This window comes from Anabrus simplex, chromosome 4, assembly GCF_040414725.1.
Source record: "Anabrus simplex isolate iqAnaSimp1 chromosome 4, ASM4041472v1, whole genome shotgun sequence".
Taxonomy (NCBI): Eukaryota; Metazoa; Arthropoda; class Insecta; order Orthoptera; family Tettigoniidae; genus Anabrus; species Anabrus simplex.
Genome location: NC_090268.1, coordinates 95,032,187 through 95,047,894, shown reverse-complemented (window position 1 = coordinate 95,047,894; position 15,708 = coordinate 95,032,187). Strand labels below are relative to the sequence as shown.

General features: G+C 39.3%; 1 protein-coding gene across 1 annotated transcript in view; it reads left to right on the top strand.

Annotated features, from left to right (window-relative positions):
- LOC136872183 (neuronal acetylcholine receptor subunit alpha-7) overlaps positions 1 to 15,708 on the top strand; it is a 324,332-nt gene that overhangs the window by 89,872 nt on the left and 218,752 nt on the right. Inside the window, exon 5 of the mRNA XM_067146019.2 lies at positions 13,457 to 13,637. Within this exon, the coding sequence (XP_067002120.2) occupies positions 13,457 to 13,637 (181 nt within the window). The remainder of the gene's footprint in view (positions 1 to 13,456; positions 13,638 to 15,708) is intronic.

Below are 15,708 nucleotides of genomic sequence, written 5' to 3'. Positions count from 1 at the left end.
AGCTGAAGGAAACCTCCGAAATATACAACAAGAAATACATCCTGCAATACAGCGAGAGAACTAGAACAGGTGGTTGATAAATTAAACAACATTACAATTAAAATTGCGGAAGGCAATTCACCTAAAATATCTCAGAAACCTGTTAAAAACTTCTGGTGGAATGAAGAACTTACAATTATGCAGAAACGTGTACTAGTTTGCCAGAGACGATATAAGAGCTGTAAATGCCCACTTCTGCGGCGGAGATACGAAGAAATATATTCGACGACAAAGGAAGAGTACAAAAGCTTAATAATAAAGCGAATTAAATAGATGGATAGAATTTTGTTCAATTCCAACCAAGAGTAACCCGTTGGGACTTGTGTATAGGTTATCACAGAGCCTATAAACTTCAAACAATAATGAATATTGAATTTTCACGACCACATTGTAATCGAAAGCGACTTTCAACCTATTAGGTCGTGTTACGTACATTTAGTACGTGTTGAAGAGATGTTATGTACAGAACAAAAATGGCCAACCAGACACCAGTGGGATCCAAACCCACAACCTCCCGATTTCGCGTCGGTACCAGACCTGTAGCTTAGATCCTTTCCAACAGAACAAAGATGGCCTAGGCCACCATAGCTCAACTGGTAGAGCAACCGACGCGAAATCGGGAGGTTGTAGGTTCGGATCCCACTGGTGTCTGGTTGGCCATTTTTGTTCTGTACCTAACATCTCTTCAACACGTACTAAATGTACGTAACACGACCTAATAGGTTGAAAGTCGCTTTCGATTCAAACAATAACCTTTCTTCCATTGAGACTGAAAACGGCTTTACAACTTCCTTTTCTGATACTGCCACTGCCTTAATCAATGCTTTCTTTCCGGAAGATGCGGAAGACACGGATTTACAGAAAAAACATCAGGGATTTCTCGGAAGTTGCTCATGACACTGCTGATGATGAAGAACCGTTCTCACAGCAAGAAGTCGAGCGCATTATCCACTTACAAAATGACAAGAAAGCTCCAGGTTGGGATGGTATATCAGCTAATATAATTAAAAACATTGAATTCTGTTTCCCGTCTCTGTTCATTCTCCTTTTCAACAAATATTTATCCTTAAATGTATTTCCATCCTCCTGGAAACTTGCAATGGTTAAAATAATACCCTAAGAATTCTCCACCATACCCACTTTTAAATCCTTCAGACCTATCCGCCTATTACCAGTACTTGGAAAGGTTTTAGAGAAGTTACTGATTGATCGAGTGATGTACCATCTGCATAGTCACAATCTCCTAAGCCAAATTTTCAATTTGGACATCCTAATATCTATAAGAAACTCGTCAGCGATAGTTACTCAAGCTCTCATTATGTCATTGCCTACGCCGATGGTGCCCTTCTTCTAATAGAAGCTGACAATGCACGGGAACTTAATGCACGTGCAAATGCAACTAATGATATCTTCCAACCACGAACCTGCTACGCAGGCGTAGCAGGGAGAGAGGTGATACTCCCACGTGGCGCGTCCCAGGTGGCGGATAGGGGGTTCCTAACCGGCTTGCCGGCGGACTTGAGGGAAATAAAATACCTCTCGCGGACCAAACACACTACCCCCTGCGGGTGGGGGACGCACATGTAGAATACACCCGCGGTATCCCCTGCCTGTCGTAAGAGGCGTCCAAAAGGGGCGACCAAGGGCTGATTGAATTAGAACCATGAAACTAATTTTGAATCGTACCATCACGCGGGAAACACCATAGGTTGCCTGCACTTGCGAGTAGTACCACGCAATTAGGTACGAAATAGGTTTGTGATTAGTAGCAGTAAAAAGCCTGGCCTGGTGGATTCCAGTACCCGTAGGTCGTACCCATGTGAGCAACACCGCGGGTCTGGGCGTAGCCTGTGAGTTGTACCACTATATGAGCAGCACCATGGGTCTGCGTTGCCTGTGATTAGTACCCACTATGTGAGGAACACCACGGGAATACCGGCGCCCGTGTTTAGTACACCTAGGTGGGGAACCTTCTCGGTTTGCGTTGACTATGAGTTGCGCCATTGTGTGAGACACACCATAGGTCTGCGTTACTTGTACGTATTGCAATACTTGTGATTAGTACCATCTTGTGTGGAACACCGTGAGTCTTCGCTACTATTGATTAGTACCCCCAACATGACACATACCATGGTTCTATTTTACTCGCGACATGTACCATTCTGTGGGGCCCTAGACGTGGATTTTGCACCCCATGTAGACACCAAGCATCATTGTGCTTTATAAGTGGTTCCTTGGTCGGTAATAATAATATTTTCGATCTGTTTTGAGTCTGATCCATTTTTTGTTTTTTGTTTTTTCTTGTTTTTGTTGGGTTCATGTCTATCCATTCATTCTTCATGATAAATTTTATTTTTATTTTGGTCAGTGGATGCGTTTGAAATTTTTGTTATTTCATTTCGTACCATTAGGGGCCGATGACCTTCGATGTTCGGCCCCTTAAAACAACAAGCATCATCATCAACGATATCTTCCAAAATTGGGGGAGAACAACAAACTCCAGTTTAATCCAACAAAGACCAAAGAAAGAAAGAAAGTTAAAAATCCAAAAATTGTGATGAATGGTCACAGAATAATCTTGGAAGATCATTTCCTGTATTTAGGGGTTGTGTTAGATAAACATCTCATTTTTAGAGCTCATTTTCATAGGCTGGAAAACAAAGCCAACAAATTCATACAAGGTATAACTGTTGCGTGCAGGCCTTCATGGGGGACTCAATTCTGACGTACTGCGAGTAATCTACAACACAGCCTTTATACCATTGATTTTATACTGTGCCTCTTCACTCCGCTTTGTACTGGAAAGGGAATTGGCTCAAAAGAATTTAATGCAACTTGAAAGAGAATTTGCTCTTCAAATTTCCTGCGCCTACCGCGCAACGTCCACTGATGCTGCACTTATTATTGCAGGAATTGAACCATTATTTTTTACTGCAATTTGCAGGGCTCAGCATGCTTTACTCAAGAAAAATAGAATCTCATCAGCGCCCATTATCAAGATTACCGTGGAGGAACAGAGCAATTATTTTCAATCTGGACATCCTAGCATCTTTAAGAAACTTGTCAGCGGTCGTTGCTCAAGCTCGCATGACTCCATAATATATCCAGACGGCTCACGCATACCGGACAATGATCAATATGACCAAGATGTATGTGCCTTCGTGGTATATGAAAACGATCTTGAAATATTTTCAGAACAACATAAGATTTCTTCAGACTGTTCAGTTTTCAATCTGAACTTTGGGCCATAAAGTCAGCACTGCACTGGTGCATAGATAATGGCAAAATGCAAAGGTATACAGTGACTCACAAGCAGCACTAACGCAATAAATGACACGTATAATTTAAATCCCATAGCTTCTGACATAATATCCATAATCCAGAATGGCCCCCACGTGTGTTTAAACTGGGATCGTGGACACACGGGGAAAATTGGAAATGAGAAAGCAGACCTGTTAGCAAAAGAAGCTGCAAAATCTGCGATGGAAGTGTCATATGACAAAGCTCCGATATATTACCTGAAAAGGAAGCTTAGAAATCACACATTACTTCAGTGGAATAACATCTGGACCACAAGCACGAAAGGATCTGTAACTAGGGAACTGGTCTTTCCTGAGATCCAGCACCGATTCCAGTGCAAAGTGCTCGTGCCTAAATTTGTGCTTACACAATTTCTATCTGGCCATGGCAAATTTAAATCATATTTCGAGCGATTTAACATCAATGTCTCAGATGGTTACTTATGCTTTTGTGGATCATCTCAAACAGTGCAGCATTTAATTTTTGATTGTCCTGCTTTCGAAAGACCAAGATATACCCTACCATATCACCTGAACTTTTGTGACACTGAATTGAACGAACCCCTTTTTCATATATTAAAAAAAGGTTGTTATAATAATTGTTTAACTTTCATCCACTGCATCTTGAATAAGCTTTCATCATAATATTCAGTCTGTTGCAAATTGTATGTAATTGATAAACTATAGCCCTAATATGCTTTTGCACAATAGGGTTTCCTTCTATTTTCATTGGAAATTCAATAATAATAATAATAATAATAATAATAATAATAATAATAGTAAGCAAATATTTATCTGATTCCCATTGTTTATTTTATAACGTTGGCATTCCTGTCCCAGAGGAAATCAAGTTGAACTATGATTTAAGAAATTTAAGAATGGTATGCTATGTGGTTAAAATTATACATGCAGCTCTCCTCGATTCGGGGTGTGCTTGAAAAGAATTGCACCATCTCGAGACGAGGACACGTGCTTACTTCTGTCTGGCTCTATGGCTAAACGGTTGCCGGGCTGGCCTCTGGCCCATAGGGTCTCGGATTCGATTCCCGGCCGGGTCTGGGATATCAATCTTTATTGGTTGATTCCAATGACTCGGGGGTCGTGTGTATGTTTGGCTTCTTGAGCATTAGAATGCAAGATCGATGGGGCCCCCCCTTTCTTCCTCTTCGTCTTCTGGAATCCGTTAAAATTTTGTATCGATGTTCTGAAAGCTGTTCTGTCTTGTATTCTATTTTCTGTTATTCCAATCTTTCTTTTACTCCTTGAGTCCACTTGTTGCCATTAATCCTTATGTAAATATGGTTCAACATTCGTTTTGTCAATCTGCTTTCATCCATCCTCATTATGTGACCAAGGTCCGGCTCCATGGTGTGCTGGCCTTTGGTCACAAGGGTCCCGGGTTCGATTCCCGGGAGGGTCGGGAATTTTAACCATCATTGGTTAATTTCGCTGGCACGGGGGCTGGGTGTATGTGTCGTCTTCATCATCATTTCATCCTCATCGAGACGCGCAGGTCGCCTACGAGAGTCAAATCATAAGACCTGCACCTGGCGAGCCGAACATGTCCTCGGACACTCCCGGCACTAAAAGCCATACGCCATTTCCATTTCATGTGACTAAAAATGTTAATTCTCTTCTCTCTGATCGTGTCTGACATCCCTTCATTTCCTTCGTTCTTGTATAGATCTTTATTCCTCCCATGTCTAAATTCTCCTTCCTCCGTTTCCAACGGTACGCGGATTTTCTTCAATATTTTCCTTTCCTTTTTCCTCTAAGTCTTATATTTCACCGATTTTCGTAGAGAACATGCAGTCTGTGGCATACAGACTAGCTTCTTTGATTATTGCATCGCAGTGTTTGATTTTAGTTTTCCTTGAGATATTTTTTGTAGGTATATTTAGTCTGTTGGTATGTTAGTTATTTTCTTGCTCTTGATCTGTTTGCTTCCATTAATCTGAATAATTTCACTCACGTAGTATATTTATTAGCCTTGTTAATTTTTCCGTACCCTACTCAGTTTTTAGTGCTGTGGTTGATTTGTTTCAGTGAGAGTCTGTCTAATTATGCTTAATTGAGTTTAGGTCAACTCCAAATTCATCTAAATATTGAGTACCTATTATATATATATATATATATATTTTTTGCTAGTTGTTTTACTTCGCTCCGACACAGATAGGTCTTATGGCGACGATGGGACAGGAAAGGGCTAGGAGTGGGAAGGAAGCGGCCGTGGCCTTAATTAAGGTACAGCCCCAGCATTTGCCTGGTGTGAAAATGGGAAACCACGGAAACCATTTCCAGGGCTGCCGACAGTGGGGTTCGAACCTACTATCTCCCGAATACTGGATACTGGCCGCACTTAAGCGACTGCAGCTATAGAGCTCGGTATTATTATTATTATTATTATTATTATTATTATTATTATTATTATTATTATTATTATTATTTATCGATACGGCCATCTATGGACCACGTTTAAACAACCTACCTGCCCGTCTATCTCGTAGACTGATGCCTTACTGTTTGCATTCTCGCAAAGATACTTAAGTCATAGGCTACTCCTTTCTTGACCTTCGGCCGAGATGGTTCCGTGGCTTCGCCAGTGGCCTTTTCAGTGTTTCTGCTCAATAAAGGCAGTCCGTTCTGCTAATTGTGTAGTAATGTTTTAATTTGGCTTGAATGGAGATGGACTTGGGACTTCCAGGTGTCATGGCATAATCTGAAGGTCATTCCCATCCTCCTCGCCCTCTCTTTAATGCCCCTTTTGCATTTCCATTGGGAGTGAGAATTTCTCCCAGAAATTTAAATTTATGAGTGCGATGAGTGTCCACAAATTGAGTTAGAATTCTGTCCGTTCCATCTGCTTTGTCTGCGCCTATGAATACTTTTTCGAAGAAAATTCTTAATCCTGTTTTGGCAGCAATATTTTATAGGTCTTCTACTTTGTACTTCTTGTTGTTATTCTTTTTATAATTATTATTCTCTCTGAAAATCAAGGTAAATTAAAAATAACTCGATGAAGGATAAAAACACTGTAATCATTGTTTGGTAGGTATTACCTTCAGAGTGGAGCTATTGCTGATATACTGTACTGTATTTCTGTTCAAGTAAAATACCGTTCCCCATTTAACAAATCTTCCAATGAGAAATGGTAGTAAAACTGGGTAACTTGGAACATATTTTGATGTAGACTTCATATATTCTATATATGCAGTATACCCTACAATCTAATCCAGGAAATGACAATGGCAATACTGTTTCAAAAGGAAGCAAAAGGTATGGATCTCAGACTTAATTTTAATGTAAAAAGTATGTCAGTACTATAATAAATCTTTTTTTGTATGTCATTTTAGAGCATTCGTATTAAAGTTTGAATGCACTTTCTATATTCTACAAGACAATAAAATATTCAATTACTGTACTTCCAAACGAGCAGAGAGACTCTATTTTCAGTTTCATCCTCATGTACTTCATCCAATAAAATTGATTAATTTCAATTCACTAATTCTATATCCTAATTTATATATATTAATACTTCAAAATAGCATCACCGATAGTCGACAATGAACACGCATATGATTTGCACAAACATCAACAATTCGTTCTATTGCTCTGGAAATTGTGGTTTATTTGCTAGAATAATTTCATTTCCTACCAGAAGAGTTAAGTATATGTTTGTTAAATTTACTTCAGTGGAATTACACCTTTTAAAATCTGTCATATTTCATTCCCTTACAGCATAGTTATGTATGGATAAATTGTTTTCCGAAATTATCTTATTCCTGAAACATATTGAAGATTGCCACTGATAACTCAGTGAATTCATAATTATGTACTGTGTAGCCATGGCCTACCAAGTGATCGCTGCTCAACCCGAAGGCCTGCAGATTAAGAGGTGTCATGTGGTCAGCATGACGAATCCTCTTGGCCGTTATTCTTGGCTTCCTAGACCGGGGCCGCTATCTCACCGTGAAATAGCTCCTCAATTGTAATCACGCAGACTAAGTGAACCTCGAACCAGCCCGCAGATATAGGTATAAATCCCTGACTTGGTCGGAAATCGAACTCGAGCCCTCCTGGTAAGATGCAGGCACGCTACCCCTACACCACAGCGTCGGCTCAAGCGGTCAACCACCAATCAAAATTTTGATTTCAACGTTCTTACATTTTCATTCCGCTGAAAAACTTTCTCGCATTTATAATTATTCAAAATTCTGTTGTTATTATTCTCCTTTTTGTTGGACTGAGTGGCTCAGGCAGTACTACAATGGATTTCTGGACCCAAGCTGTCCAGTTCGATCATGGGTTAGAACTTCTAAACAAAGAAAATCCCGTAGCACTTCAGTACTGACGACCATTGGCTTATCAAGTGACGACTGCTCAGCCCGAGGGCGTGCAGTTTATGAGGTGGTGATTGGTAGCGATTATTGTCTTAAGACGAAGTAAAACTAGGCAACCATCCTCTATATAACACTACCGAGCTCGATAGCTGCAGTCGCTTAAGTGCGGTCAGTATCCAGTATTCGAACCCCACTGTCGGCAGCCCTGAAAATGGTTTTCCGTGGTTTCCCATTTTCACACCAGGCAAATGCTGGGGCTGTACCTTAATTAAGGTCACAGCCGCCTCCTTCCCTGTCCTAGCCCTTTCCTGTCCCATCGTCGCCATAAGACCTATCTGTGTCGGTGCGACGTAAAGCAACTAGCAAAAAAAAATCTATATAACAAATGGAACAAATGGAAAGGATCCGACACTTCGAAAAATGAAGGTATTGGCCAAAGGAAGAAAAGAGCCACGAAGGGCGTGAAAATGAAAAATGAAAAAAGAAGCGTTGACCAAGGTAGGTCGGAGAGTACAGATGAAAATGAGGAGCCTGGTACAAGTAAGTGGTAACAATGTCAGGATTCAGCTCAGGTCCCAATGGTCGTCAACCTACTCTTGAAATGTTGGGAGCCCTGGGACACCTTTTAGTCGCCTACTACAACAGGCAGGAGATACTTCGGGCGTTATTCTACCGGCCCCACCTTTAGGGGGACTGCAGTTTATGAGGTGAAGGTTCTTAGCAAAATGAACTCTCTTGGCTTTCTAGACTAGGACTATTCTCTTTCCATCAGATAGCTCTTCAATGGTTCTGACGTAGGGAAAGAATCACGAACGAGTCCTCAGATAGGGTAAAAATCCCTGAACTGGCTGGAAGTCGTACCCAGGGATTCCGGGTTAAACGTAAGCTCGTTACCCATAGATCACGGGACCAGCTTTAAGGACACTTCCGGGAGAAATTCATGGCACTTTAACTTCCCCAATAACCTTAACAGTAGTTAGTAGGACGTAAAATCATTATTATTATTATTATTATTATTATTATTATTATTATTATTACAGTCGAAACCGTTTACTGCAACATTGCTTTTAACGACGTATTGGATATAACGGCGTAATCTAACGGTCCCGTCTAAATCCTACTGTATAGTCAAGGCAATCATCGCTGTGAAGATGTCGTAAAAAAAGGAGGGGAAGTATTCAATATTGAAGAAAAGTCACACATAACATGGGTGATCAGAAAATGTGGAGAGAAACGTCAGCATCGCGAAGGAATTAGGTGTATCACACTCAAATATTTCTACAATTCGGAAGGACGAAGAGATCACCTCATGTAGGCTATTAGCCAAGACCGCGCGTGACATTTATTGATCGGTATACATTGTTGCTACTTATTTCCACGCTTATTATTTTATATGTTGCTGTAGAGGTGAGACAATCGGTCATTTTTGTTTAACTGCTACATCTGTGACTGCTACAGTAAAGTAACAGCTAAAAATAACGTCCAACCTTACTTACCTGTTATTGGTCACAGCCTGGTCACGGCTTACAGCTGTGTTGCGGAGTCCCATTCATGGGCGCCCGCAGGATCTTTTCCAGGGGAGGGGGGCACATTAACAATTTTCTCGAATATAAAATCCAATATAACATCAGGAACATTAAATTGTTTACAGAAATGTCCGGTTGTAACAGATGCTAGATGACTGTCAGTAAGTTCAGTTTATGAAATAATCTGGTATGATATTTATTAAACAACTGAACATCAACCTTTTTAGAATTCCAGCGGGGGGGGGGACTTTAAGCCCCGCCCCTTGAGGGCGCCCATGGTCCCATTCATCACTCGCACATGCGCGCACGCATCACTACACTGTTGAAAGTCGGTGCTGCAAAACACGCATTCCTCTTTGCTATAAAGTTAACGAGAGGCAGACACCGGATGCAATGAGAAGACAATATACCTTCTTTTCTGAAATCTAGAGGAGTGAGTTTGACAATGCCCCGATCAAGGATAGAAGACAAGACCTCGACACAAACCGGTACAAGAGTAATGTTAAGTTATCTATAATATGATATCTATAATATCAAATGGAAAGTTAGCATACTAATTTATTCATGGTTCAAGAAAAATTATACGGATGAAACTTATAATAATATTATAATGTAGGAAGTCCTGCGCGATGTCTGAGTCAACGATTACCCTGAGCACTTGACTATGACATAACAATTTACACTTTGGTTTCCAGATGACAGCAACAACTTAAACAAATACACTATAGAGTATATTATACACTATAGTGTATTTGACTTAAAGCAATCTCCTACGAAAGCGCTCTCACATGGAAGACATGCGTACTATCTGAAATCTGTGAAGGTCACATTCTGTGTCTGTAAGCTGTTACTAGTGACAGTTCCCAGTTACTGTTTTCACTAGTACGTTATTCTGTTGTCGTTACTCGGTAACCTGTTATTTTTTGTCCTCATTACATTTGTAACAGTGACAGGCATGTAACTGTGACAAAGTAACTGCTACGTTATTTTTCAGCCATTTTTGTTTTGCTGGCATATTATTTCTGTACGTACAGCGGAAGAAAAATTCCTCCCAGTCCCACTCTACAAATACCGTATTGTAAATACAGTACTTCTTTTGCTTGGGTTTTTTTATTTTTAACTTTATTCTGATAAACCATGTAAGTGTACAGCCTAAAACACGCTTATATGGAATTTATAGCAGCAAAAATACCAGTTTATGCGAATAACGCGTATGACGACCGATAATTGGCAGTCACTTCGGAGTCTTTATATCCGGTTTCGACTTATTATTATTATTATTATTATTATTATTATTATTATTATTATTATTATTATATACTCGCAAGAATTAAAGTCAGGATTCAGCGAAAACAATTACATCTCATCTGTAACAGCTGCTTTATCAATTATCATTCCTGATTATTAATCTACTGCCTCTGCACCGAAACACTTAAATAAATCCGTCTGGAAAATTTAATGTCTTCCAGATTTCACATCTAGATGTATGCTGGCGGTATCAGGTCCTTCAGTAATCGACGTCAGATCACAACGAATTCATCTGATATCAGAATTAGCATTACAGAAAATGTAGATTAGTATGTAATTTGCTTCCAAAATATTAAGAAATATTATAACCATCCAGTCAATTTAACGAATATTTTGGTAGTTTCACAAAGTTGAATTTGGAAAATATGTTTCCGCAAGTAACAAATACCATGCCTGTGTCTGGGTGAAAACTATTTATGCTTAAGCAATGAATAAATTATCTATATGGATAACGCATAAACTGTCTTTTTTATATTTTTTCTCTGTTGTACCAAGAAGTGGGTATTTGTGTAATAAATGTCTTTAATAGAACTATTCTGGAATGAGAACTACTTGTGAAATATAATTCTTCTTTAGAAGTATGCATTCTTTAATTATACAAATATCTTCGGTGATTTTTTTCGAATCGCCTTTTTGTAGTGAGGGAACGTAAGCTATTAGTATAGTTCTGAAGAGATCGTTCACTCTTAATGACAGTCTATTAAAGTAAGTTTGGAAGCTGTGCAGTCATGATCTCCACAAACACTTTCTCTCTCTTCTTCATTCCAAGAGCCGCATCTGCGGTGCTTTGTCTTGTCACTTGCATCGCGGCTGAGATTAATGAGCCAGCCGGATGGAATTTATTGGAAGAGTTTCCTAAATTCATTAATTTCAGCTACAAAAAATGGAGTAAGGAGACTCTACGGATATACATCACAAATTCAATTTCATTCCAGAATGGCACTATTATTAGTGTATGAAAAAGTGCTTCTACGATGATGGTTACTCAGGTGTAATTTATGCACTGATAATTATACTTACCAGAAACAGATATTTAATGTTTAATTTATTAAACTCTGATGCCTATTTCTGCATTTCAGTGGATGTAACTACAAGCAGTTTTATTTTTCGATTTTTTAAATAACATTGGAATTCAGTTAAGGAAACTTCCTCCGTGGCTTCTTTCAGACTGTGAGTTTAATTTCAGTGTAGCTTTAAACGCTAGGGTGTGAGCACAGGTCTGCAACAATGGCCATCTGGAGTCGTCCAATGTTCAGTACAGTAGTGTAGCTTGCCTTCTAACTGCCTGCAACTTTTGGTATGTAGAGATGTTGGTTTATTCAACCCTCCTGTCCAAATCCAGATCCTCAGAAAACACAAAACGCTTTTCTTATTAAAAACACTTTTCTTACATGGTCTCCGTCTAGTCTGCTAATTTAAAATTAATATTTAAAAAAGAAATTATACTATTTTATTTCTGACTTATGAAAATAATCATAAAATGATTTTAATACTTATGATTATTACATTATTTTTCATATTTTCAATAAAAATAAAATATCTAATCTAAGCACACTAGGCTTGCATACCACGTAAAAAAAATCATGTATGCTCTAATTCAATGCACGGTAATATAAATGAAGCTATTCCGTTTGGGAAGCTTTATATATATTGTTATTCCGTTCTTGAAGGCTAGAGCGTACATAGACGGCATTATTTCCCTTAATATCCTTGTATTAAAAATCCTGTCGGATACGATGATCTTACATGATGATTATGATGATGCTTCTAACCTATATAAAAATCTATAATATTTTGCTAGATCTGCTTTCAGGACACTGACCTAAAGGTAAAAAAAAAAATCTATACCCTTAAGCGTCCTATATAAAACAGAACACTATAATAAAGCCTTTTTAGACTAATCTTGATTATACTATATGATTATTACATTTTTTAGTAATCTCACTCAACTAATATTGGCATATTGTTAAAATCACCTGTGTAAATATTTCGCAGGGACGGCAAGCAGGCTAAAGGAAGACTTCCGTCGGCCCGTGACCAGCACCAGGTGGTGTCATCACTGCCAGGAGTCGCCCAATTAACCACTTGCCCTAATACATTAAGACAAAATCCACCTAATTTCCACCTTAATTATGCAAGTCAACACTAAGCTTCCTTCTTCTATTTCTTATTTTTCATTTATCTATTTTCTTCATTTCAGTTTTCTTCTATTCTATTTTGACAGTATTTTTCTATCTTAAGTAACAATATCTATACTGTATCCTTTTTCTATATATACAACCTTCTACTTGTTTTATATAAGTGTCATTAAATATGATTTTAAAATATGAAAAAATACCCATCGTGGGAGTAAATCCTTTTAAAATATGAACAAAAATCTATATATGACACTTACCACCTAAAATTCGCCTATTAAATTGAAATCAAAAGGGGAATCTAAACAATTCTTCTGTTAGCGCTCTGTTGTTTTGCCTGCCCGGTGCCAAGTACGACTACCAGATGCCGTTGTTGTTGGGCCACTGTGTACTATTTCACCTGATCTGGTGGGAGACACATTGGGGTCCTGCCAATGTATCTTCTACTAGTAGAGGTCAACAGTGATACTCCCACAGAAAACATGCTGCCACGGCTAAAAACAGTCCTTCCTTCAAAATTAGTCCTTTGATCTAAATTAAAATTTAAATGAAATGAAAAAATGAATTCTAAGCTTATTCAAAATCATTTTAATTATAAAATCACAATAACAGAATATTAAAAAATTAATTCATTTAAATTATGTTACTTTCATTTGAATCCACAGTACAATTTTATTAGCCACTCTTTAAGTTGCATTTTTGTTCACCTGAGGAGCGATCGGACAAAGTATATTGTATTCCCTTCCCATCGGAACTATTGTCAATCATATGCCAGTAACAAGATGCTTTTCCAACTTTTCTACCACAAGCGCTGATGAGGGTTTCGACGGGACGTATCCTACAAACGTTGTGGTCAGAAATAACGGTAGCTGCTTGTACGTTCCACCGGGCATCTTCAAGAGCACATGCAAGATAGACATTACGTGGTTCCCCTTTGATGATCAACGCTGTGAGATGAAGTTCGGTAGCTGGACCTATGATGGCTTTCAGGTACCACAGAACTCCTTGGATTTATATCTATACAAACATGACCCCACTCAAAAAAAAAATTGCATGGTTCACATACATACTCTCAAATCCATATTTGATTATCAGGGAAGTATTAGTGCCTTTCCTTAGGAACTCAAGTAGAAAGTTTACAGTCCCTGTAAGTACAAATCAAAGGAGTGAATATGGATACAAGTGTAATTTCAATTTCATGTAGTAAGTTTGCCATATCAGATAATTTAAATGCTGAGAACATTTTCAAATATTCATTATCAAATTGCTTGTCAATTTATATCAAATCCCGTGAGCGAAAGAAAATAGGTAACAAGCATATTATAAAGAACATCTACACATTAACACGTGCTTTCAAAGTAAACTATGAATTAAGTGCTCAAACATTTTTTGCAAATTACATTTTCACACGGTGTATGTCATGGTTCCTCAAACATGGTTCCAATATCTAAGACATCCAAACAAAACCCCTATGGCACAAGAGCCCCGAAGGGTCATGGCATACCAAGCGGCCGCTGCTCAGCCCGAAGGCCTGCGAATTATGAGGTGGCGAGTGGTCAGTATGAGGAATCCTCTCGGCCGTTATTCTCGGCGCTAAATCCAGATCACGTTCGTTATTAGTCCTATAGAAGGCATTTTACCCACTTCGACTACTGATCGCATTGGAATTGCGACACTGCTGCAAGGACAGTGACAAGTGAATGTCGCCACTGATGTTGGAATGAGTCAGAGTGATGTCTCCGAAGTTGGGGAAACGTTTACGTTTACTCACCGATAGAGTACGAGAAGTCCGTGCAAAAAAAACTCACAGGGTTGATCGGTATTAGTTGCTTTCAGCATGTCGTAGACCCACTGCTACAGCCATCTCGTTCCGCCAGGATCTTCGGAGGGTCACCTGAGTGGATGAGTCAGATAAAATATCAGACAGTAAAAATTCCGCTGAACGACGGAGGACTGGTAAAAAGGAGGCCTGTGCCGAAAGGTCCTCTTAAACCACACCATAGACAGCTTGTGTGAGGTGAGCAACAAGTCATAGCCTATGGCATCAGGAACAGTCGAAGCGTACGCTCTTATCTGTCGAGGTCACCATAAGCTTGCGCGCGTACAATAGGAGCTTTAGAGTCTGGAGACGATCCAGTGAGAGACGGAACGAGCCCTTAATCGTGGGCCGCCATCAGACGTTTTGGGGTGAAATCATGTTTGGTCGACATACACTTCCAATTCCTATCCAGGGTAACATGGGTGGTCTGGTACACAGAGACGACATCGTTCAATCTTTAGTTACTGGATTTGCTGCCACTGCGCTAGTGGGTGATAATGCTTTTGTCTATCGAGCCAAAGTGGAAAATCAATGAATTGGCATACAGTGAATTGTTGGGCCAGTATATTATGCGGGCATGGACTGTGTTGAACACGCACTGAGTAGTTGCGCACCGTCCTAATCCTTCTGCTAACATTCAGCAACTGACTGTAACTGCTATCCTAGAGTGGGATAATCTGCCCCTAAATTTGTACTTTTAGTGGTGAGTATGGCTCGTCGTGTTCAAGCTTGCCTCTGCGCTGTACAAGGTACTGATCTGCCATAAAATGAACGATAACTTGGCCTTCAACTGTGTGCTTTCGTCGCGTTTCTATTACTTTTGCATTGATGACTGTTTTTATTCTCACTTTGGATATACCCTTCGTAATGTATAATGTAGACATCGTCAGCGATGATCGTAGGGTGTAAAAACTACAGGTTCACGTGCCTTCTGAACGGGCGGGTTACTACTCTTCCTCTTTCAGAACAGGACATGTTATTCCGTAACTAGCATGGCTCCAATGCTTTCGCAAATCAACAGGGGACGAATTGTTAGTATGCAGGAGTGCACATATGCGCACTTGTGAATTATTTAGAGGTTTTGATTTTGAAGAAATATCATTAAAAGCACGGCACGTATAATTCATTTTCACTCTTTAAAAAGTGCAATAAACCAGAATATGCAAAGAAGTTTTGAGCACTTTACAAAACCCGATCACTAATAACGTTTAAATGTTTCTATCGATAAAAATGGCAGTTACA